The following is a 25,314-nucleotide window of genomic DNA, read 5'->3' on the forward strand; positions in this document are numbered from 1 at the left end:
CGCAGCAGTTTTGATTTACTCAAGCGGACATTCCACTCATTGTTCAAGGCACAAACACGGCAGCAAATGATTCTCAGCTGTACAGTCATTTATATCACAGACATGTTTACACTGCCGAAGGCACAGAGATGGGACAGTCTAAGGAACACAGTTCTGCAGGACTGGGACTGGGAAATCAGTCTTCATTTAGCACTCCCTGAAGCCAAAATGACTAGGGTATGCACTAAAGACTGGGAAATTCTGAAATGGAGCACTAGTGTGTGACATAAGGCTACTGATGTGACATCACACTGGTGACGTCTGTCCTAAACAGCGCTCAGCTTGCCGAGGAGGCGAGTGACAGGACAGTGAGATGGGTGACAGGTGAGCGTCTGCGTTCGCTGCTCACCCTGAGCGACAGGTCAGTGTTAGAGAGCGCCCATGCTTTCTGATCTCACCTGTCACATTAATCTTCACCTCCAGGTGTCGCTCTAGAGTGACGGGCACGGTCGACCTCTTGGTCACCACGCCGCTCTTCACGGTCTTGGGCATGACCGCGCCCGTGGCGCCGCCCGGGTCGCTGCTGCCGCTCGGCCAGCGCTGCCTGGGCGGGGCCGCGCCCTTCTCCGCCGGCAACCGCAGGAAGTCCCGCACCAGCTGCAGCCAATCGAAGATCAGGAAGACTCGGAGGTTGTTGAGGACCACGGTGAAGCAGGAGGAATCGCGGGTTGACCTGTGTGAGTGAGGGAGGGAAGGAAGGAAGGCAGGAAGGAGAGAGAAAGACAAAGCGACCATTCACACTTTTCCTCAGGTAATGTGCCACATCCCTTAGCTGCAGAGTCAAACAGTCTAATACCATATCTAATGAGCACAACATACAGCAGCTTACTGATGTTCAGATAAACCATTAGACTTTCATCCAAAGGGTCCTGGCTCTGAAGGCAACCTGGTTGTGTAGGTTTGTGGTTTGAGTACGGTGGTTGTGTGGGTTTGCGGTTTGAGTACAGTGGGTGTGTGGGTTTGTGGTTTGAGTACGGTGGTTGTGTGGGTTTGTGGTTTGAGTACGGTGGTTGTGTGGGTTTGTGGTTTGAGTATGGTGGTTGTGTGGGTTTGTGGTTTGAGTACGGTGGTTGTGTGGGTTTGTGGTTTGAGTACGGTGGTGGTGTGGGTTTGTGGTTACAGTACGGTGGTTGTGTGGGTTACAGTGGTTACAAGTGCTCTGGAGCAGACAGTACCTGTAGTGCAGCTCCAGTTGAAGAGAGGCCCGGTTGGTTCCGGTTCTGGAAGGCTGCAGGATGCAGTCGAAGGCGTTCTGCTTGCTCTCCGCGCTGCAGCCCTGCCCACTGTACCGCGTGTCATACGCCAGGAGAGAGTGAGACACCAGGTTCACAGACTTGGACCCGTTGGAGAAACTCTCAAACAGCAGCTTGGATTTCATGAAGTCAAACCTACAGGGGGAACAGAATGACAATATCACACACAAATTTCTGTTACTATATAAATTATTCAAGCAAAAAAAAAAAAAAGAACCAAATAACTCAACCCTTGAGGGTAACAAATGGAGAGGCTGTGATTCAACTCGCTCATAAAACTCACAATCGCTAAAACCAACTAACTATACCGCTAGCGTTTATTTCAGTTAATCTGAATTTAAGAACAAATTTCTTATTGAATGCAGGCCAGCAATGGATACAGGCCAGTTCAGCCGGTTCCTTGAGATGAGAGGTCCGTTTGTTCATCCAGACAAAATAAATCACCTGGCCAAAGACTGCTTCTGGCCAGTGGAACTGGGCGTGTCGTGCAGCTCCAGACTGACATTCATCATGTCAACAAGGAAGGAGAGGCTGGTGTAGACATCGCCACTCAATACCGTCTGCAAGTAAAAACAAAGAAGAAAACAGTCACTTTATGACACAAGTAATTCCCTTTCATAATGCCTGCCTCTCCTCTTTATTATTGGCTGTGACTGAAGGAAATAGAAACTAAGAGGATGGCTTCAGTGGATGAAGTGCACACATCCAAAGGCTGGCACAGCTACAAAACAAGCAGTAAATTACAGAAAGGAAACATCTCACACACTGTATAATGCTTTGTTGAGAGAGTGGCTCCCAAGGTAGTTACTGCAAACAACTTGTTTTACAACAAGAGGATGAACGGGACCACAAGGTAGCTTCATCCACTAAAAGGTTTCTGTTTTATGTCATGTCATAACATCTCGTATTATTAGTGTTTTTATAGCATTCATTCTTGGCAAACCGTTCTGTTATCTGCAAGTGCACTGCAGAGTTTGAAGGGAGTTCAAACTGGGATCAAATGACATTTATATCTGATAAATAAGTCATGGCTCTTTCTGTGTTTAGCCCCATAAAGGAGTTCTTGACATTGGGCCACAGCTGCCGTGCAGTGGATGCCTGAATCCCACTGGTCCTGTGTGAGAGGTCACGCGCACATCGTCTTGTGACATCTAAATGCCGGCCTCACAAGACAGGATGTGGGAAAGAACGACGTCAGTGAGCCACATAATGGAAAGAGAACAAGAGTCACGCAGAACTAATTCATGACAAGGTGTGCTTGGTTTCCACCCGCCATTTTTTAGTTACTGCATGAGTTCATGTGAACGGCTCTGCGGCAGAATTCAATCCTTCAGTATTCAAACAGAGCGTTAAGCCACAGTTAATGCTGAACTCACACCCCGAACCAGCCGGAGCAGGATGGGCTCCTCTAACAGTTTCCTCCTACTCTACATGCCATCCAGGGAGTTAACCTTGCCCCTGTCACTTTTGGCCCTCTTTTTGGGGTTTAGGCCGAGGTACGCTATGCAACGTACTGTGACAAACTATTCGTAAAATGAGTTATATAAACAAATTTGACTGATTGATCAAGCAGCCGTTATAAAATTACAAGATTTTTTCAAAAATACTGAATTCCCTCTTTAGCTTAACTACAGAATGTAACAAACAGTGCGGTTTGAATACTGGAGACAGGGTAAAGCCGCTACGGGTGAAGGACTGAATTCTGCCCATGGTCTCGTTTCCCTTACATAGGTGCTGGGGTCCTGCAGGTTATAGGGTCGGAGGAACTCCTCCACGGGCTCGCCCAGGTTGTTCTCCAGGAGCCCGCGGATCAGCCGGTACCGGTCCAGGTCCAGGGAGCAGTGCACGGACGACAGGCTCCCGTGGATGGTCATGTCCGGTATCGCATGGCTCAACTCCCTGGAAGAACAGACAAAAACACAACAGCATGAGCCAATGAGCCAATGAGCAATCCAATCACACAGTACACACAGGACACTCACAACAGCAGCAAAACTCAACTAAAGTTGAGATTTGGGTCGAGCCAAATCCCAACACAATCCAGGCTTTGCTTCTCAGTTAATAAATGAAGATAATAACCCAATGGAGTTAACACAGAATGAGGTGGATGTGTTTGTGGGACTAAGCCAATGGCTTAGTCCCACAAACACATCATGTCTGATTGGCCTTTTTAATGACTAATGTCATCACTACTGCTATGTAATTGTGTTGATTCTTCATCCTCTATGTAAGTGTTCCGTAACCGTGCATTATAAAGCATGATGATGATGCGGGTGTGGGGGAAGGTCCTCTTACTTGTCCAGGTTCCTCTCCACCTTGAGCGTGAGGCGACAGCGCTCCTTCAGCAGGTTGCCCCCTGTGCGGCGCACGGCGAAGGACGGGAAGAGCAGGTCGCCGTCCGCCTGCTGCTCAGGACCGTCCCACGGTTCACACGGCAACCGCTCCGCCGCAAATATGTCCATCTCTTGCAGGTCCAGAGTTATGCAGTCCAGCAGACACACGTGCTCCTCTGTGTGTGTGAGAGAGAGAGAGAGAGGGAGAGAGAGAGAGGGAGAGGCAGAGAGAGAGAGAGAGAAAGAGACAGAGAGAGAGAGAGAGAGTGACAGCGAGAAAGGGAGAGAGAGACAGAAGTCAATGCATTAACATTCAGCTAATTTCTGTGGATAGTTTCCCCCCACTTTAAAGTTCACCTCAATGCCACGCCCCCTTGGCTTACCTGGACTAAGAGGCACATTGACTTCAGGAATCCGGCCCATAGCCGGCTGGGGTCGGCCCAGCGTGAAGCCGGGGCCTGAGGGGCCCGAGGCCCCAGCTCTGGCCTTCCCCGCGGGCGGCTCCTCTCTCCCCGGGCGGGCCGAAGCAGCATCCCTCACACGGTCCTGCAGAGCGGGGCGGCGTTAGCACGAGCTTCAGCACCGACACAGCATCACATCATCTTACACAGCGGTGCTCAGCCCTGCTGCTGGAGAGCCACACTTAAGTAGCAATAGATCAGTTTCAGCAGCTGATTACACAGATAACTCAGCTCTCCTGCTTTCTTGGGTCTGAATCGGATGCTGATCTTAAGGCAAAAAAAAAAAAAAAACAGCAGACTCTGTGGCTCTCCAGGACCAGGATTGGGGATCACTGATCTTAAACAACACCAGCACTCAACACAAGCAGGCTATCACTCCACAAGCCTGCCTGTGTTCGATAACAGGGCTTTCCACAGCAAGGTCAGCAGCACTGTGTTCTCCATCTCTCATCAGATTAAGGAAAACCAGCTGGAGCTGCCAGATAGCTTCCCCTCTGCCAGGTTCGGAAACTTTAAAATGACCATGGCAACAGCAGTTTCCCTGTCCGTTTCACAGGAAACTGATATATGCAGGGTGGTGAGAGATGCACTGAGTATTTGATTGCAACAAAAATCGAATATCTGCCCACTTAATACCTGACATTTCATATGCGTAACAAAATTCATTTTGTTGGTTCAAACTCTGAAGACACACCAGACACACATCATGCAAATAACTTGATGCAAGCAGGTTGTTGCAACAAGATCAGATGTTCAAAGGAAAAAGAAGGAAAAAACCCTTTTTTTTGTTGTTCTGAGATCCTAAATATCATGCTAAAGCTTCAAGTCACACGTCTGGAATGACAGGCAGGTTATGAAGTGGTTGTCAGGAGTCGATACCTGACTGACAGCATTCAGTCCAGCATTAAAAAGGTCAAAATATAGAGAAGAAAAGAATGCCTAGAAAAATACCTCAAAATCTACTTCTGTTGTATGTATATACAAACAAATGCATACATGGAAGTTAAGAATAGGCAGGAAAAAATCTGAGTTTGACATTGATTTTCATGTTTCCAAACAAAAAGTTTTTTTTTTTTTTTTAACTGTCTTTGTTTAACACTGTAAATAAACTATTAGTGCTTAGAGAAATGTTTATCAGGGAATGCCCTGAGTTTCTACATTAAAGTAGTAGCTATAAAAGAATAATTGACAAAAAAAGCAAATTGCTCCCTTTGTTAAACATCAAAAATATCCAATTTGCATCATACAACATATGCTTTTATGTATCCTGGCTGTAATGTCTGTGTAATTCTGCCACAAATAATCAAATTCATACACTTAAAAATGAAGAGAAAACAATGTCAATCATTAAATATATCATTTGCATTTTAAAAAGGAGGACAAATAAAGAGTTAATCCCTCTCTTTTAAAACTGAAAAAGGACACACAGCAACGCAGGGAGTGATATCACATAATTCACCGGTACCTTATAATGAGAAGGGTCCTTGTATGAACAAGCATGCAAAATCAGATTCTTCACAGACAAAATCACAGATGCTATGCGTTAATGGTGACAGTCGCCAAAACAAAAGCTCCACCATTCGCCATCGCCCTGTTTAACACCCGGCATTTCAAACCACTACGCTCATTTCAATACCATACGAGATAAATTCATAGTTACCAGGACAACACATCATGTTACTCCTTAACAATAAACGGTTTGAGTTAATTGCTACACCATGCAAATACTGGTAAATGCATGCCCTTAAAATACTTTTATATTTAGTGTAACACTATACAAGGGCTGCAGAGGCAAACAAACACGTGGGAGAAAAGATTTGTAAAGCACCAGACCACATGACCGCGACCAAATAAAGAGTGATGATAATGGCGTCCAAGCTGCTCCACTTTCTCCTGGCTCTAATGGCCGACTCAGACTGCCACAGCGCATGATTTATGAGCTGTTCAGTTTTTATTAGACCCTTACAAATTTCTCTCCGTCCCAATCACATGATTTATTCACAGATTATACAACAGTACACGCATTAAACAGTATGAACGATAAAAAAAAAGTCCAAACATTTCAGGTTTGACGGTTAATGTGGTCCTAATGCTTTAGAAATGAGACCGGGGGGTTGGGTTGGTTGGGGCGGGGGGGGGGGGGGAGGGCCGGGGGAGGGGGCGGGCCCCGGCCTCACCAGAGAGGGGATAAAGGCATGTACCATGGTAAGTTTCTCTACCTTGTCTCTGAGGGAGAAGGTGCCGTGCGTGCCCGCCGACAGGAAGCAGTTGCGGACGCGCAGCTGGCCGAGATTGGCCACGATGAGGCGCGGCGAGCGCCAGCTCTCGGGGATCAGGAGCACGGGGGCGCCCGCCTCGATGTCCAGCAGCACCCGCGACGCCCTCTGCGCCCGCTCCCGCACCTGGACCGAGGGGGGAAGAGAGGACGTATCAGCGCTCGAACCTGCAGCGGCCTAACAGGTAAGCATCCTGCAGTGGTCAAGCAGTGGGTAAATGGCCTGCCTAGAAACCAGAACAGAGTAAGACATTCAAACCTCCAATGGTTAGGATGTGGTTAAGCACCACACCCGTTTGTCTATTCTGAAGTCAGCACCTGAATTACTATCACAAATATTCAACAGTACAAATTAATAACAGCAAATACATTGTGTGTCATTGTGGTCCAGAAAAGGATGTCAAGCAAATACTTAGAATAGGCTACAAAGTCTGTATCTAGCACAGGGTACCTCAGGGTATTACAAGCTCTTCCAAGTATAAACGTGAGGGAAAATCTCAGCAGAAGGTCACACCTTGCTGCTCAAACTTCACGCTGACTTCAGTCAGACCTCTCAAAGGAACAGATGGTAGCCATCTTTCCTGGCAGAGTGTGATGCCATGCTGTTATACATTCACTTGACACAACAAACACCATGAATTTTTCCCTGTGCCCCCCAAAACAAACATGTACAAAAAAAATCAACCCCTCCTCATGCACCACCCTGTCTTGGATCAAGGCTGCTCAACACCACTGTGGAAATATTCACCAGCCGCGAAAAACACAACCAGGAGAAGGCAAACTCCCTGGAGAGAAGTCATATTCCCAGATCACATTCACACAGCAACCCCCCTTTATCACCAGATGTTTAGACTGATAATAGCCCAGCCTGCACTGACAGCGATACCATTTACTGCCTGAGCCACTTTGGGATTCAGAAAAATAGGCCTACTCACAGCCTGGCCCTCGACTGCAGCCCTCTGCCTGCCCAGGACGTCCTGCAGCTGGGTGAAATGCTGGATGAAGGCCACCACCTCGGCCTGGAAGCGCTGGGTGTGGACGTACTGCACAGACGCCATCTGCAGGGACAGCTTTATGTCGTACTCACGCTCCAGGTAAGGGTCGGCTTCACCGTACCTGCAGAGAGAATAACAACCTGGATGCATATCTTGTGACCTCTTTCCCTTAAAGCTCTACTGTTCCAACAACCGAAAGTACCGTGCAGGTAACTGACCTACTTCCAATGTCTAAAACACCCACACCAATTACAACCATGAAAACACCTAAAATGTGACCTATTCTTCTTTCCTAATATGGTACTACCTCACATACGTTCATCTATTTCCTGTTTTCCACTAAAGAATCTTTGTGACAATTCCTCTAGGAAAAGATAAATACAAACAACTGGACTGAAGTGAACTGAAAGAGTTTGATTTCACTCACAGTGAACAGTCTGTTAAAGGCAAGATAAAGTGGCTGGGGAGAATGCTAATTACTTGTGGATGTTGAACACAAGGGCCTCTCCACCGCGGGTAGTGAAGCGCTCCCTGTACAGGTCGCCATGTGGCGTGAGGTCACTGAGAGACAGACTACCCAGACTTCCCTGCAGTGACAAGTCTCCCTCTGAAACACAAGAAAATACATAACAAAATCAGGAAGCGCAATCCACACTGCAGGCCCAGGGAGCACCAGCTCTCCACATGAATTAGCTACACCACACTGACGCAAGAAATATTTCGCACTGAACTGACTCCAGATAAAATAATCGTAACCAAGCTAATTCTCACCAATAATCTCCATGTGGGCAGCCAGTTTGGAGACACTAGCCTTTGCCAGCTCATTGGTTTTCTTGTTGAGCACAAGGGTCAGGGAATGTACCTAAGGATACAACCACACATTAAATTACAACTTTAAAACACTCGCATATACCCGGTAAAGAAATAAAGTAACCTTCTGAACACAAACAGCAACGATACCTTCAGGTCCAGTTTGGTGTTGACGGGCTCGATGGACTCCTCCTCACTATCAGGGTAGAGACTGCCCAGATCGTCCGGGTCGGGGGACAGCACCGGGTGTCCAGGAATGGACTGTGGGGAGGAGCAGGAGACCCTGACGCCGTGGTTGTTGGCGGTGGAGCCGATGCCGAAGAAGTCGAGGATGACCACCCAGGTCTGCAGGGTGATGAGGACGTCCAGGCAGTTGAAGTCTACATCCACGCTGCGGCCCACGCTGCCATAGCGAGTAACGAACTCCGGGTGGTGCCGGTCCACCAGCAGAACGTTGATGTGGACGAGGGAGTCGTCAAAGTCGGGGGGCGGGTGCGGGGACGGGGTGTTACGGGTGGGGGAGGGCGGAGGAGTGCTGGGGCACTCCGGGTCTTTCTTGCTCTTCCGGCCCCCGGCCGCCGGGGTGCTGGGGTGCCTCTGGTAGAACTGAAAGACGTTCTGCGCCTCCTCCATGTGGGCCGGGAGGGAGCGCGGCATGTCGGGGTACAGCGCGTTGGAGGACGACGGGCAGGACTGAGAGAGGTACTCCTTGGGACTGAAGGTGGAGGGTTTTGGGGCCCCCCGAGACACCATGAGATGCTTGTACTTGGAGTCCGGGTTGGGCTCCAGGAGGTCCTCCATCAGCAGGGAGCGGAGGGTCAGCTGGACGGCCAGCGAGTGGGGGTGGTCCTTGGAGAAGTCTCCCTGAAGGTCCTGGAAGCGCAGGCTGACCAGCCCCTGGGCCCCCTGGCTCAGGTCCGCACTCAGGTGCACCTGCAGCTCCGACACACAGAAGGTGGCCCTCACCTGGGTGAAGGACGGCACCAGGTGGGGGGGGCTGTGGGCCTGCAGGGGCAAGGGGGCTGAGAGAGAGGAGGAGAGGGAGGCGTACGACAGGCCTGCTAGAGGTGGGTCCCGAGCGAAGAGCCCGCCCTGGGGGTCTGGGAAGCGGTGCGGTTTGGTGGAGGAGGGGGTGGGCGGAGGTGGGGTTGGGGGCAGGCTGGGCGTCACCCGCTGCTCATCAATAAAAGAGAGATTGTCCAAGGTTTGCAGCACCTGTTCGTACACTGACTTGGCCAGAAACACCTGTAAGAGCAGTGTGAACAAAAAACAGGGCTCAATTTTATGCATTTCAACACACGGCAGTAGAAACAAGCAACAATGGCGCTCACCTGTACAGCGTTGACAAATTTTCCATCCACTTTCAATAAACCAGAGCTGTTAAAAGGGTCATCACAAGTGAGAAAAGTGAACTGTGTATCCTCATCCAGGGGCACTTTCTCCAGCGTGAACTGAATGGTGGTGTCTTTCAGGATGTGAAAGGCTGTGACAGAAACAACAATTAGAGCCACTTCCCCACAGATGGATCTCAGCAAGGCTACTTCCATTTAATCTGCTAAAATCACCTGAGATGAGGGCCAACACAATAATGTGCTGTCATGCTGTCATTATCTTCCTCAGCACCGTTACAAAGGCAAAGGCCCAGACTAATAATAATTATATAAGGCAGAAATTCAATCCTTCTGCCATAGTAGTCTTTCCTCTGCTCAATCAAAACATATAATTACCAGCCATTAACAATTTGCAAAGCCAATGTATTTAGCAGTTTATTTTTTGTTTGCCACTCTGCCTTCAAAAATACCCAACAGTCACAAAATAAATTAGTCATGTAAATCTGTATTGTAAGGCAGTCCAGTGTTTGGTTTGAATACCAATCACTATGATGGTAGGACTGAAACCCCCCTAAGAAAGGACTTTTAAAAAGGTCACATTTAAAAGTCGAACTCAGAAATGACTGAATAAGGATTTCTCACCTTTGCCACGACTCAGGTAATCAAAGAAGTCATGGCGAGTGAACTGCGGCTCCTCCTTGCTGACGCTCCCACTGTGGGAGGGCGAGAAGCAGGAGGAGGAGCTAGAGTCGGCCCGCGCGGTCTTGCGCGAGACCAGGTGACTGGTGTTGAGGGAGTACAGCCGGATGTCTTTCACCTCCACCTGCAGCTTCTCCCTCTCCGAGCTGTCCTGACCAGCCACAAAGTTCTGAATGGTAATGCTCCCCAAATGGCCAACGAGAAGCTCGGGGTGACCGGGCTTACGAGGGATGGAAACTACAGGAGAATCGATGCTGACGTTCAGGGTCAATTTGACCATAAAGGAGTCCATGCTTGGCTCCTTCTCTGGGATGATCAGATCCTCTTCATCCTCAAAGGGGTATGCCCAGTGACTCGGACTTTGTGTCGTCCTTGTTCTCCTGGATGGGGTTTCGAAGATTGATACCATGCCACTGTACTCAGCTGTCTTGGTGGCCAGCACAGTGGAGACCTTGGTGGCCGCGCACTTCAGCATGGAGCGGAAGTTGTCCTCCACTTCGTTGGCGGAGAGACTAAGCTCTTTCAGGAACTTAGCCGAATGATTGTAGTGCAAGGAGGCCATGTGCAGCCGTAGGGAGCACTCCCCCTGGGACTTCTCCAGTAGGTGGAAGTTCAAAGCTTCAGAGGGTGTCTCCCTGAAGAAAGCAACACCCCCAGCACTGGGGAGGTCCTCCACATTCCCGATACTGACCACAAATTGGCTCCTCCCTCCCTCCTGCGTCAGGTCAACTAATTGGATGCACCCAAGGGAGCCATTGACATCCAAGCGGCTCCCCATGGACACATTGACCTTGGTGCCATTGATGCTGGCCGTGGCGATCTTCATTCCCCTCTTCTCACCACCAAGGACAGTTCCCGTGGCAACTGTGCGAAGGAGCAACAAGTTCAGTCTGTGGATCTCCACGGTGACCTCTGTGTTCTGGTCATATGTGGATTGGAATATCTCATCTGGGCCACCTGCATCCGGCTGGAAGGACTGCTGCTGGGTCGGGGGCGTCAAGCTACTTTCTTCTTTCGGGAAGGACTTCTGGAGAAACTTGAGGAGCTCCACCATAGTCTCCGGGTTCAGGATTATGTCCAGGTTGTTCACCTGCATGGAGGTCACCTGGAGAGAGCTGTCTAGGTTCATGGAGGGACAGTCCGAGCTGACAAACTGGTACTCCAGCTTGATGAGGGCGTCCTGATCTTTGAGAAACGAACTGGAGGGGGAGACCTTTTCGAAGGACAGCCCGGGGGGCGATTCTCTGCGAAGGTTCGTCATCTCAGGGAGTTTGTGTTCAGGAGAGACAGGGGAGCTGGGCTGGCTCTCTCGGAGGCTCCCTGTAGGCACGTCGAAGCTGAGGTGCTTGTGGGAGGCCACCAGGAGGTCGAAGTCGGAACCATAGGTCTGCAGGGTGTCCACCAGGAGGAGGCCGTGGACAGTGAGGGAAACCTCTGCGTCGTAAGGTCGTTTGACAAAATGGGCATTGGTGCCAAACACCTTGAGCACGGAAATGTAGCGGCCGCCACTCTCCACCCCCAGCTGCATGTAGTTGATGTTGAACTCAGCCAAGAGGAGCCTGGACTCCACCAGCACCTCCCGCGTGTGCTGCTCCAGCGTCTGCACACTATGAGCCAGGTTCTTAGTGGAGCCCTGCAGCTTCCACTGGCTGTCGTCTCGCTGGAAGATCTTCTCGTGCCGTAGCGTTAGTGGGTCAGGTGTCCGGGCGTTCTCCCCTCCCGCTAGGTCCCCGTCCTCCCCCGGCCCGGGGCTCCCCAGACGGGTCAGGCAGCTCCGCAGAGCAGTCATCTTCTCCAGGTTGATGTGCACCTTGAGGTCCGGGAGGGTTCCGGAGAGAACAGCCCCAGGTAGCTGGGGGTCGGAGGTGTAGCGCAGCCTCTGTTCCAGCTGCAGCAGCACATTGAACTTCTCCACCACATGGGTGGGGCCCACTTCACTCTCCTGCAGGTGCTTCCAGTTGTCCCGGTATCGGCCAACCATGATCTGCAGGTCTTTGAAGGACAGGGAGTACTTCTCATACAGATTATGGCAGTAGGGCAGTGAGCTGGACAACTCAGGGCTCTTTCCCTGACCTTTGAACTCTGTCTCAGGCTCAGGAGGAGGGGACCCCGGGGGTGTGGCCAGTGGAGTCTGGTATTCTTCATCGCTAAACTCATCCCCTTCGGACTGTGCCGTCTTTGATTTTATTTTGGGGTCTTCTTTAAGGGTAAACAAAAGATAAAATATAAGGAAGTCAGATAAAAGACAGCTCTGCTGACACCATTTAATTTCAACGAGATGGATACTTTGGTCTTTATTTCTATGAAAAGGTCTATAAATTCTAAGTGAAGTACAGATAACTGCAATTTCAAATCCAAAGGTTTCCACCTTTTAACAATTAATCCCCGTTATCAAGAACTGTAAAGAGAAACCAAATAAACAACTTTCCTAACTTCTAGTTCCGCGTGATTTTGCCTGGACTATGTATAGGATGACAAAATATATCGAAGTGAAATACTATGAATAAATACATAGGAAAATAAGGCATTCCTATTTCCAGTCAAATGAAAGGTCATCGATTTGCTGTCAAGACGCTGCTTATATATACCTTGAGAATTAGTGAGTAGAATACGGCCCAAGTCCACCACCACCAGCATGGGGTCCTCTGTGTGGAAGTCATCTGGAAAGACCACCTGTGGAGCACAGACGTCCAGCCTCATAGTCCAACGTTTGCTGTTCTCCTGCAAGACACGCCAAGAGAAAAAGGCAAGTCAGACAACTGCACAACCACACCTATACCTATATCTAGATATAGGTATCTACACATACCTATAATTATTTTACAATATCCACTTAGGACTTTTCAAACAATAACTACAGAGTAGCATCACGCAGATCATAATTTTATGACTGACAACACTTTTCAATTAACGCACAGATCTGGAATTCACTCCATAATTGACATTTTCATACCACAGAGACCATTACACTTTTTCAAAATGCATTTCAGTTTCATTTTATATTTATTTTGCCATTTTAAACTGAAATGTGGGCATGCGATTGGTCATCTCAAATGACCCTCCCCCCTCACATCATTCGTCCTTCTATTTTTCCTCCCTTTATTTTGAAAAGCCCACTTAGAGGTTGGTGTTGAAAATCATGCCTGCCCCCTGTTCCTGTTCTGTGCGAGCGCACTCTTACTATGAACTCCCCCACAAGCAGCTGGTCGATGGTCTGCCGGATTTCTGCCTTGGTTTGCATTTTCAGCTTATTATACTGTCTCCTGGCAGCCTCCGCTACCCTCAGCTCCAGCTCTGACTGGTATCCAAAACCTGCCGACAGAAAATCAATATCAGCAACACGTAGGCAGGGCCGACCCAGCACGCCATCCTGTGCTCCTCTCCGCAGAATTTCTGTGATTTATTCCTTCTTTGGCTGAGAGACAGCGAAGGCCCTACCTGAGGTGTGGACTCTGCCTTTGTAGAAGAAGTCAGACACTTTCTTAATAGCCTGAGGGTTGTAGACGATATTGAGGGGGCTTGTGTTGACCTCAAGGCGTCTCTCGAATTTACTCCTGGCTGGATTGCGTTCGTATATCATCTCGAAGACGGGCGACCCCGACGTCTCCGTACTGGGGGCTGTGAGAAAAACAACTTAATCCTGTCAACTCCACCCTGTGGACCAAACTTTGACAACCATTTTTTTGTTATACATGTGGCCATCTCCAGTAAAACCGTGAGCAGTTTTTTGTTTTTCTGCAGAAGAAACACAAAAAAACGTTCTCTCATGATTGCGTATGAGTTGGATGCATGATTGCGTATGAGTTGGAGCAGTTATATTTTGTATGAAATATTCTATATTTAGCTTTTTATACTGAGCTTTGGATCATGGTTTGATGTTCAGATTAGTGTAATGTTGTTCTGTTCTTTTAATTCCAGTGTGCCTGGTTCTGTAAGTGTATATTATGACCAAAATATAATTTAAAAAATCATTATTACAAAAAGAAATACACGTTGATATTCGGAAATTTAACATATGACCTGCCATGAAAAAGGTTCAGATTTAACTTAATGTCCAGGGAAAATAACTCACCTGGGTTTGAGGATTCCGTGGCACTGGGCTGTCCAAATGGCTGATTAATGCCCACAGCCGTCTTGTCCTTCCAGAGGAACACAATATTCATTATCAAATATGCAGCAAAGCACAACTGAAAACTCTGGGGTCGAGGTGGCCAAAACATCATTAATTTTGCAAGAAAATTAAATATTTGAAGCGAATTCAAGCAGATAAGAGAGTCATTTAACATCTTATTTCTCACTGAAATCTGTTGAATCCTTCAACAGATTTCATGAAAAAGGTTACAGGGATGGGAACAGGGTGCATGGACAGGTGGACTACTGCTGCAAATAAGGAATACGCAGAATGCTCAGCATTACCACTGATTTTGCAGACCTGCAGGATACTCAGCTCCATATCATTAACAATTATTTATTACCAATGAAGCCTATATATCCCATTTTGATGCATCTTATGAATATTCATGATGTTTGACCAATAAGAATGCAGGGGCAATAGAAGTTCTTTCCCAGGGAATGCCTTCTCATTAAAATTCATAATCTGTAATACAGAATCGGAAACTCCTGTTTACCTACCAGAACCTCCCGCATTTAGGAACCAGAGAGGACGAAAAGGCCACAGGTGCTGAGCATCTGATTAGTCTACAGAGTCGGTTACGGCAAACACTGGTGTCGCTGGAAGGTTCTCACCGGCTTTGGGGAGACGAGAACAGGAAAGATGGTCCCCTGGGTGGTGAGGTCTCTTAGGAACAGCCCCCCCAGCTTCACCGAGAGCAGTGACGACTCGGAGCGAGGCAGGGACTCCACCCCAATCTTCACCCCTGAAATCACCCAACGTTACAGTCTAAATCTATGCACTACACAATTTACACAGCCAAATCTTTGCACTTCAGCAAAGATTTAATCAATTTCAGTTTCCTGGAGCTTTACGGATATGACACTGAACATCCAAGCACCAGAAGCCAGGGATGCAGGTGCACCGATACATCACCTGAGAACTCCAGCTGAATGACCCCACTCTCATGGGGCGTGGCTCCCTTCCTGTCCTGGTGGAAGAGAGTGACGGAGGCCTTCTCCAGCAGGAAGTCCAGCCGGGCGAACAGGTGGTCCCTCCTGGTGAAGGTGTTGAGGCTCTGGGAGTCCTCCAAAGGATCAAAGAGCTCTTCTGTTTCAGCTACACATGAAGAAGAGAGATCAGCCTTCAGGTTCAGACCCGAGGAACATGGCATCTCAGCACAGCCACGTATGAGTGCTATTTTCATAGGCTGCTGGAGAGAGCTGATAAACATTACTTGCACTGTTTTACTTGTCTATGTCACAGCATTTAAAGGCCCTATTTATATCTACATCAAATCAATAAAAACGCTGCTGCCTTTAGAGTAAAGAAATGATACCATGAGCAGGTACGTCATGGGTATGAATTCATTCATAAGTAACTTCTTTTTTTAAAAATCTAAGAGGGTCACTTTTCCTTATTATATTCCATAGATATAATTTCTATGGAACTCTCAACAGCATGAATGCATGGTGCTAGAGGGAGAACAATAGAAGCCAGGAGTGAAGCTTTTGCAGTCCAGAAATTCCTCACACAACCAATGCAATCTCTCTTGCAAATGTTATCTTTTTTTAGACACCACCATTGAGGGATTTGGAGGGAGAGAGGTTTTCTTTTGGGAGGAAAGGAGATATTGTACCCATTCTGTATTTCTTGGCCAGGATTTAATCAACATTATCATACAAATTACTGCATGCATTAGGTGTCTTCTTAACAAACGCAAATTGGCGAGCTCAGTAATCACCAAAATTAACTCCCCAAACCACTTTTGAGTAGAAAAATTGTTAAACTTGCATTTATTCGAAAGCAAACTTGAAAGGACAAAGGTGTATTGATTCCAGGCCAATGTGGTTATGCAATGTTGAATTAAAAACAACTGTTCACAGAAAAATAAATAAAACACGGACTCAGACGCTCACCCAGTATATCCCACGTGCCCGGATCTCGCAGGAGCTCATCTGGCCCCATCTCAGGACCCTGGGGCCCCCCGTACCAGCCACCCCACCCGGGAAACCACGACTGCAGGTACTGGATCATACCAGAACTGCTGCTCTTTGGGATGGATCCAGAGGGCGAGCACAGGGAGGGGTCTGAGATGGAGTCTCTCACACTCTGTGGGGGAGATACAGGGTTATGTGACAGCAATCATGTGACTGGTCAAATCGGCCCAGTTTTCAAATGGAGGAAGAAAATGTGAAATCCGGCAAAATAATTGTGCCGAGAACAGTATGGCCGTCAAACTGTATCAAATTAAAGTTTACAGCCTCAGGGATCAGACATTTATTCCACCTCAAAGTTCATAGCTGTACAACTCTGCGGTGGAAATGTCACAATCCAAAAGCCCTATGACCTATTAAACCTAGCTTAGTCATTCAAAACCATGCGTGGCCTCAGTCGACGCCAAATTCACGCTTGTGGAGCCCTAATACACACAGCTAAGCCTTAATATACACAGGCTAAGCCGGAAAATACACAGCTTAGAAGACTTCTCGGGAATTATGACTGGTAAATGTGACACCATGATTAACAATGTGGCCATCTCCTGTAGATACTGACTTGCACTTAAAGAAAACACCTTTACGGTCACAATTCTCCCAAATCTTGCCTCTGCGAGTTCCTGTTGCTTGCGGAAGGTGTCATGGATGATCTCTCTCAGGCACTTCAGCTCCTCCAGGGTCTGCTCGTCCTCCACCCTCTCCAGCTCCCCCTGTCCACAGAAAGCAGGCCCGACTCAGAACACAGAGACCGGCTCATACAGACATGAGCTGGAGGAAGACTTCAGCTTAAATTTTAGGTATTAGACATTTACACAGATGGGATATTGACTGATGTGATTCACACAAATGTCAAAATTAAAACTAGTAATATTGCAGTACATGAAGTCTCACCTGAAGGTAAAAATGAAATATAAATTTTGAAAGCAGGAAGAAAACAGGAAGTTTGAAAACAGGAAGAAAGCCCTGAAAGTGATGATTATGTTATTTCAGCAGTCAGAAGAGATTGTGAAACAGGACGGATAATCCCGATATCATGGAAAACCATGGCTAGCACAGCATAACTGCAGATAGCCTTGATTGTCCAGATAGCATGGGTAAACGTGGCTAGCACAGCTTGACTGCAGATAGCCTTGATTTCCCAGACAGCACAAGTCGGCATGGCTAGCAGTGTGACAGCAGATAGCCTTGATAGCCCAAATGGCACTAAGCTATCGAACGGCGCTCACCTTCTCCTGTGCGCTTAAGGGCAGGCCCTTGAGTTTCTGGGAGTAGAGGCGCGTATAGAGCTTAGCATCCCGCGCGCGCTGAAGGGCAAAGCTCCAGTTCTCTCGTCGCCGCTGCTCCCGGATTTCACTCACGTTAGCGTTGATGGCGAACATCCACCACCGCCGACAGCTGCGGGACACGGACAGCTGTCAGTCATCCATACCGGGAGCAGTGACTCAAGGATAACGATGCACATAGGTGGAACACTGTATAGATATGCAATTCAAAACCGTAATGTTGTTTGTTCTTATTAGCATCTTGCACTAACTGGTTCAATAAGCTAAGCGATCTCATTATAAAAATGTCTACCGCTTACAATTGGCATCACCTGTATGCCTGCTCATAGTCAGCAGCCTAAGCCACATATAGGAGCAGTGTATGGCTCTGCGAGTGACAAGCCCTGAAGATAGCATGAGCAAAAACATTTGCTTGGCTGAATTTAAATACACAAAGTACTTTTTCACTTTTTATTTTATCTTTGTATTCCCGCCGGAATAAATGAGGACATTTGCATTTTGACTTAAGGCTCTGTTGGAGCAGTGTGCAGACAGCATTCTTTTCTCTTGGCAGTATTCAGTACCAGCTCCAAGCACCTGCGCCTAATCTTCAAAGTATATCTACAAGTCTTTAGCATGGCAGTCTTCCTCATTTTTCAGCTTACTTTTCAGTCATTCAGCAGACAGTCTTATCCCATGCATTCACCCGATGATAATGAGTAATTGTGTGAGACCTACCAAACAATAATTCACAGACAAGCAAAAACAGGCGCGACATTACTAAAGCACAAGTGCTAATTGAATATTCTGTATATGTTCTTGCATAGGCCTATTCAGGCAGCATGTTCTCTGTTTATACCTAATGGCAGCTATTCATCTTCCTGACACTGGGTAAGACACCTGAAATGGATGGTTTCCTTAATCCAATTACTTCAAAACAAATCTATGTAAATGAGAACTTAAAGCTGTGATTAGTGATCATGTAGTTTTCTATAATAAAACTTTTTTCCCTTTAATCATTTTCAATGTTTGCTTTTCCTAAGCCCTCAAAGTTATCTTTCAACATGGATTCTGCCTAATAAATGACGTGAAATAACAAAAAGATAAATTGACCAGCTAAATAAATTCTGACGCTCTCCACTTCTTCTGACATGTGGGAATTCGGTAACAAAATGGCTGCTATGCATCAACCCGGTGGTGCGACACACTGATAGAATTCAGGTGGAATTTGCCTCTCCTTATCGCTTACATGCAAAGAGCTTCACGGCATATGAATGGTGTATGTATTCGGCATCACTATACAAGCAGTGGCTCACTTTCCAGAAACCGGGACGTTGGGCTTCCATTTGCGAAACAGCATCTCCCTCTCTCTGCGGTCCAGCTCTTTCAGGAAGGCCATGATCTGCTGGTACTGGACCTGAGGAAAGAGTAAAGCAGAAATCAGGAGACTTGTATCGGCTTTAAACGCTTCACAACGTTGTGTGTATTGCCTCGACAGCGTCCTCAAGAATCTCAGACCTTTTGTCCTTATTTCCCAAGCATACTCATATTACTGATGAAGGAAGGCCAGGACCTCGGTTCAATGCCTCATCCAAAGGATGTCATCTTCTACAGTACAGTGCTCCACACTGGAGTTGGGCGGGGACGGGGGCGGGGCCGTACCTGTGACAGGCGCAGCGACAGCGGCTCCAGCTGCACCTGGCCCCCGATGCGGGGAGTGTGGCGGGACCTCAGGGGCTCTTTGGAGGCGTTTCTCCGGAGCAGGACAGACGCGCACACCGGCTCAAAGATGTACTGGTGCTCGCGGCTCTGCATGCAGGCGGTCATGGCTTCCTGGGGGGGAGGAAGGGCGAAGGGGACACAAACCACACCCTTACAGCATCATCTCTACACCTCTGTATGTGTCCCACTAGCACTCGTGCTGCAGTGAAGTTCACACGGGTATCTTCCTCCATACAGCTGGAATGGCAGCTGGCTACAGTGTTGTGGATATTTCCAGGGGATACTGCTGTCAGCGCTGCTCTAGCATTTCCAAGTCAGTATCCAATGGTAATGGATAAACATAAATCATCATCTAATTTCTGCTGTCACTGCTTTACCTGGATCTCAGCCGCAGGTAGATCTCCCAGCATGCAACACTGCGTATCCCAGTATACGCTGAACTCCTCGATCTCCAGCTGCTTCTGACGCAGAAGCTTCTCCGCCTGCAGGAAAACAAGTCACTCTGACTGGCTACTCGTTTATCATCTTTTTAAGGATTCCCTTTTTTCTTTTTCTTTTCTTTTCCTTGCATAAGAGGACCCAGCCTGCACAGACAATGTTATCACCAACCACATAGCGGCCTGCGGGACTCGCAGTCACAGACTGTACCCACAGAGTCAGGATTTTACCCGTTTACCTGAAGCAGCCATCACGGTACTAACAGCAAGGCTGGTATTCACTCAATTTCATCTTCACTGTGACTAAACATCAGAACCAAGAATGAGTCTGTTCTTCACAAGCCCAGTTTGGAAAGTTCAGCCATCACCAGAACTGATTTGTCAAATTGAGCACAATGCCTGCATTTACTTGTAAGTGAAAGGGAAGGGAAGGACAAACGCAGATTGAATAAAGGCTCGGGCCTCTTTAGATTTACAGCGCACTCAGGAACATTGCGGCTGTGTCCTTCGTCACTTGGGCAGTAATGCACCGCAGACCTTCCCCAGCCCCAGAGCGGTGACTCACCGGCTCTTTGGAGGCATTCTGCGCGGAGACGTTCTTTATACACACGCCAAAGGAGAAGGGCTTCTCGGGCACGGAGAAGTTGTCCTCAAACCGCAGGTGGACCCCTTGAATCTTCAGCTGCAGGGGAAAATACAAAAAACAGCACGACAGGTCAAGTTCCATTCATATACTAAGCGAAAACTTGTGATGGTAATACAGCAATGAAATGTTCACACACAAAAACCTATTGTGATTTAACATCTGTAAACATATTTTAAGGCACCTAACGTGCCAGTCTGGCTACCGAATACAGCCACGATACAGTAAGAAGTACTACTAAAGTATATAATTAACGCAATGCTGTTGCTTTAACCCAAATCTCTGTACTCTGTCACCACATTAATTAGCCTGCCCAGCGTCAGCCAGGAGTGGCTGGTCACTGTCCAGAGTGATGATCCACCCAGAGTTCCTTCCTGTTTCTGGAGGAAGTTATTCACTGCTTCTGTCACCCTTCGCTTGCTCATGGAGGTCAGGGCCTGAACTGTCTGGAAAGTGCTTTGAGGCATTGGTCCTTTGTGAAAAGAGCCATACAGATGAAATTGAATTGAGCCGAATGTAATCTTACCTCAATGTTCTCCACGATTCTGGTGACAATCGAGGCGGTGACAGAGTACCAGTAAGACTCTCCTTTCTGTTCACATTCACTCTAGGAAACAGAGAGGCGTGTGAAAGGCCAGTGCTTCATGCCACAGGCTATCTCATATATGGACACTTACACTAAGCACCTCTAAAAACGCATCAGGACAAACAAAGGCATTAAAACCAACAGTACAATCACCATGTCGCTGAATAATGCACTTTACATTTTAAGTACACACTTCATCATTAACATTACATTACATTCTGGCATTCAGGTCTTATCCCAGCAATTTACACAAATTGCATTTCTATATTATACATACAGTCCATTTATACAGCAGGGCATTTTACTGAAGCTACGGAAGCACCACAGGTTATGTGCTCTGCTCAATGGTACAAAGGCAGCACCCCAGATGGAAAGCAAACCCGGAACCTGAGTTATACGGCCAGCTTCCTAACCACTATACAACACTGCCACCCCAGTCAGCACAATATATTACTGCAATCATACCTGCAGAAAATACAGCTTGGAGCAGGAGCTGCCAGTCTATGCTCTCTCTGGATCTATCTAATCTACAGGACCTCACCACACATAGCAGGATCTGCTCAGTGATGTACCACAGTAACAAGGCCATGTCTGAAACACCTTACTTGTCTACTATTGAGTATACAAGTTGTATGCAAATTCTATGCAAACTGTATACTCAATAGTGGGCAAGAAAGCTAAGTATGTCTTGAAAAGTGCACACTTAACACACCAGAGCTGGGTATTAGGAGACAGACAGAAGTGCTGTAGATAAGCCGAGCCTCATCGAACACCCTTACACTCTTGCGTCTCCTGCAGGAGGAATTGCAAGGAGTTATCCGCCCTCACCTTCCATTTGTCCTCCAGGGCCTGGAGCAGCTGTCTCTTACGCTCCCGTTCTCGCTCCCTCTCCTGCTGCTCGTCCGCATCCTGGGGCTGGGCGGGGCCGATGATCAGATTCAGCTGGGACATGGAGATGACCCAGGGGTCACTGTGGGGCCGGTAGAAGGGGATCTGGAGGGTGATCTTCCCAATGAAGCCTGCAGGACACAAGTGGAGTTCAAGAGGCTGCCCAAACACGTTGTGCAGCCGGCAGGGTGCCACTAGCGATGCCTGTCTGAGCCTGGGCTCTGATGGTGAGAGTGTACCAACCCAGAGCCAAAAGTCAAGTGAACAATATTAAATTAGACTCATTATTTACAGAGCAGAAATAACTTCTGATGACTTCACACAGCACTGTATAATTTTCAACACCAACTAAATTAAATGGCCCTCATTATTTAGTGATGTACCACTTTCTTAAAGGCACCCATAATACATTGATAACAGGTTTTGGGTCAATATGTTGAGTCAAAACATGTGGAGAGTGCACTCAGGTGCATTCCCAGAATAATGTGTATTTCTCTATATTAGCCATCATTTGCACACTGAAGGCGCCACATGTGCCATCTATCCTGATGTACAAGTCTTTCCACATTCCTCTGAGGTGTGAAGATTTCAAGCTAATTTCAAGAAACAAGACCTCAGAACACTGCCAAAAAATGAAGCACGCAAAACAGAACAAAAAAAAGTCTTCTGCTAAATTAAAAAAAAAAAAATTTTCTAATTCACTAAGACTGGACTTGCTTGCAAGGATCTTACCATTTCAAATGAAAACCTCAAAGGGGAATAACACTCCCCTTGTACACTTGTTTATCCATTAAAGAGTTACACAGACAGACACAGCAGTAACATTCCTATAGAGCGCTACTGGACGTTCATTTTCTTTGCATTTCTGACACTTGGAGACAAGCTGGTAATTTAAAACAGTCCCACTTGCCTGCTTTGACCTCAAAGGGCAGGTCAAATTCTCGGAGGGCATCCTGTCGGAGAGGAAGGTTCTCCAGCTCCACTGCCCCTGAAAGACAACACAGGGCTCAGAAACACGTTCCAATATGAGCCCTGTGATATTCGCTTAAACGCACACATGCTCACAAACCACACGCACACACGCTCACAAACCACACGCACACACACACCCATGTCACAAACTCGCATGCACTGAAGCAGACACTTATGAATGACACTTTACCCTCAAACATATTCCAAATTTTTATACACGTATGCAACCTTTAAAATGTTAACATGGTAACTTCTTTTTTATATACAACTGCAAAAACATTTACACCCTACACCACTTTCAAACTTCAAGAACATCCACACTTCATCAGAAACATACATGGTGCTGCGGGTGGACAGCAGTTGGAGCCATTCCAGATCTTACTAGAGGTAGGTGAGGGTAAAGTTCAAACCGCCTGCTGAAACCTCACAGCCAGATCCCTCATCAGGTTCTTGCAAGATCTGACATGGCACAAGCTAATCTTTTCTAGAATTGATATTCCTTCTTTACAAGTACCTTTGAGCAGAGCAATGGAGAGCTGGTCTGTGTTAAGATTGCTGACATATTTGCCCAGGTAGGTGTTGAGTACCCAGGCAACAAGTCCTTCCAACATGGTGAGGTGTCAGAGGCGAAAAGGAGGGGTTGGGGTGGGGGAGTGCACACAGGTCTTATATTCAGGGTTGAAAGAGCAGGTGTAAGTGGGGGGTTCAAAGGGCAGGCTTAGGGGGGAATCAGCGGTCACTCTGCAACTCTGCCTCAGCGACCTGACGAAGAAACAAATCAGCAAACGTCATGTAGGAAGGCAGAGAGGGGACATACCCGGTCTCAGTTCACAACCAACAACTACTGAAGCAGCAGGTGGTTCGCTCCTTTTAAATGGATCAATACTATACGAAGCGCCTGCAAACAATAACTAATATTCGCAGAAAAACTTACAAACATTGCCTCCGATTTCGGTTTCATTCTGAAAGCACAGATGCCCCTATTGCACAAGTGCAATCATAACAATTTATGTTTATTCAACTCCACTCAATGGGGATTTGGCACCCAAAACCTTGTGCGCACACAGCTGTGTGGGGGCAAGAACAGTATCCGACCAGTCTTCAGTCCCCAATGACATTTCCATCACCACATTGAACTTGTCAGCTTTACCTAGGGTCCTAGAGTGAAGAAAGTAGCTTGCAAGGCCAGTCATGCGTACCAAATGATAGCAGTTAATCGTTTATATTTTCTCAAACACTGAAAGCTATTGCTAGAACTCGAAGTGAGCCGCTACTAGCTAATCATAGCTAGCTAACTTATAAAATCTCTGCTTTTCAACATCCAAAAGCTTCGAGCTTGGAATGATAACTGACCAGTTATCATAGTAACTAGCTAGCAAACATTAGCTCCCCAGCTAAAATTCCTACTTACCCAGCATGTAGAAGAAAAACCATGTGACTACGTATCGTGACATACAGTCTGCTAACTGAACATTCGTTGCAAAACATCGTTACGATCTAATTAATGAAACTAATTATTTGACGAGCCAACGCTTGTCAATAGCCACAGTAAGCTCACTAGTTAGTTAGACATAATCAAAAGATACAGTCCAGCAAACTAGCTTTACAGTTAGTTCATTGTCGAACGTTTTTCAAAACAAATCGGTGAACACTTACCATCGTTTCTGGAGGCTTTTAAATACTTCACAAGCCTTGGAAATTTGAACCCATGGTGACAGTAAGTTAACTACTCCAGGAACACTTGTCCTTTCCAGGTATTTCAACCAGCTAGTTTGTTAGTCCAGTTAGCTTGTGAGTAGGCTAGCTATAATAAGTTTAAAACCATTGTGAGCAGTAACGTTGGCTTCGTGTTATTACAAAGGAATGATTCGCCAACTCGTTAGTTGACAGTGGACAGGGGAAATCCTCGCTGTTGCTAGCTGGCAATTGCTGCGACAGAGGCTCCACTGAAAAATCCCCAAACGGGCAGTTACATAGCTAGCGTTAGCTAACGTTAGCTAAAGGCAAATAGAGTGGGCAAGGTTGAAAATGAAACTACAACAGCAAGTCCATTTGATATCTTGCAGAGGTGCTTTTTTGTGATCCGAATACTTTTGTCAAAAACGTCCGAACTTATATTTGATCGTTACTGGCGAGTCAGGAAAGTTAACCAGCCAGCCAGCCAGCCAGCCAGCGAGCCAGGTATTTGTTTAGCTTCTCTTCGGAAGAACTCAGACTTTCGCTCTCCTCCCCTTAGGTGTCAGCATCACGGGTATAAAAACAAAGTGCAGGCTTCCTCGTTACTCTGAACTTCCAACTGTGCTTTCCGGTCATGTGATCAAAACACCACAGTGGCAGGAAACATACGAACTGGCGACACTCAGTGGGTGGAGGTCAAACCTACACATTGGGCCACAAATTGAGGAGACAGAAAAAGAAAGTTGAAATTACAAACACCAGTCCCCGTTTATTTTATATGACATCACCAAATAATTTAAAAACAGAACACTGGCCCCTAAAA

The 25,314-nt window shown here is 47.1% G+C and overlaps 1 protein-coding gene across 2 annotated transcripts in view; it reads right to left on the bottom strand.

Moving 5' to 3' along the window:
* Positions 1 to 25,081, bottom strand: part of vps13d (vacuolar protein sorting 13 homolog D) — a 68,234-nt gene extending 43,153 nt beyond the window's left edge. For both annotated transcript variants that reach the window (XM_035381037.1, XM_035381036.1), the window contains exons 1-31: positions 24,471 to 25,081; positions 23,329 to 23,576; positions 22,753 to 22,830; positions 21,783 to 21,973; positions 20,895 to 20,975; positions 20,291 to 20,407; positions 19,666 to 19,770; positions 19,229 to 19,399; positions 18,883 to 18,983; positions 17,531 to 17,699; positions 16,913 to 17,014; positions 16,227 to 16,419; positions 15,244 to 15,426; positions 14,943 to 15,073; positions 14,269 to 14,335; positions 13,635 to 13,814; positions 13,378 to 13,508; positions 12,785 to 12,917; positions 10,140 to 12,395; positions 9,498 to 9,649; positions 8,317 to 9,411; positions 8,128 to 8,218; positions 7,837 to 7,963; positions 7,297 to 7,477; positions 6,306 to 6,488; positions 4,009 to 4,171; positions 3,588 to 3,801; positions 3,020 to 3,191; positions 1,737 to 1,852; positions 1,215 to 1,427; positions 438 to 712 (exon numbers count right to left, since the gene is read on the bottom strand). In XM_035381037.1, coding sequence (XP_035236928.1) covers positions 438 to 712; positions 1,215 to 1,427; positions 1,737 to 1,852; positions 3,020 to 3,191; positions 3,588 to 3,801; positions 4,009 to 4,171; positions 6,306 to 6,488; positions 7,297 to 7,477; positions 7,837 to 7,963; positions 8,128 to 8,218; positions 8,317 to 9,411; positions 9,498 to 9,649; positions 10,140 to 12,395; positions 12,785 to 12,917; positions 13,378 to 13,508; positions 13,635 to 13,814; positions 14,269 to 14,335; positions 14,943 to 15,073; positions 15,244 to 15,426; positions 16,227 to 16,419; positions 16,913 to 17,014; positions 17,531 to 17,699; positions 18,883 to 18,983; positions 19,229 to 19,399; positions 19,666 to 19,770; positions 20,291 to 20,407; positions 20,895 to 20,975; positions 21,783 to 21,973; positions 22,753 to 22,830; positions 23,329 to 23,425 — 7,468 coding nt within the window. In that variant the 5' untranslated portion in view covers positions 23,426 to 23,576; positions 24,471 to 25,081. The remainder of the gene's footprint in view (positions 1 to 437; positions 713 to 1,214; positions 1,428 to 1,736; positions 1,853 to 3,019; positions 3,192 to 3,587; positions 3,802 to 4,008; positions 4,172 to 6,305; positions 6,489 to 7,296; positions 7,478 to 7,836; positions 7,964 to 8,127; positions 8,219 to 8,316; positions 9,412 to 9,497; positions 9,650 to 10,139; positions 12,396 to 12,784; positions 12,918 to 13,377; positions 13,509 to 13,634; positions 13,815 to 14,268; positions 14,336 to 14,942; positions 15,074 to 15,243; positions 15,427 to 16,226; positions 16,420 to 16,912; positions 17,015 to 17,530; positions 17,700 to 18,882; positions 18,984 to 19,228; positions 19,400 to 19,665; positions 19,771 to 20,290; positions 20,408 to 20,894; positions 20,976 to 21,782; positions 21,974 to 22,752; positions 22,831 to 23,328; positions 23,577 to 24,470) is intronic.
* Positions 25,082 to 25,314: the final 233 nt, after the last annotated feature.

This window comes from Anguilla anguilla, chromosome 11 (genome assembly GCF_013347855.1).
Source record: "Anguilla anguilla isolate fAngAng1 chromosome 11, fAngAng1.pri, whole genome shotgun sequence".
In the NCBI taxonomy this organism is placed as follows: Eukaryota; Metazoa; Chordata; class Actinopteri; order Anguilliformes; family Anguillidae; genus Anguilla; species Anguilla anguilla.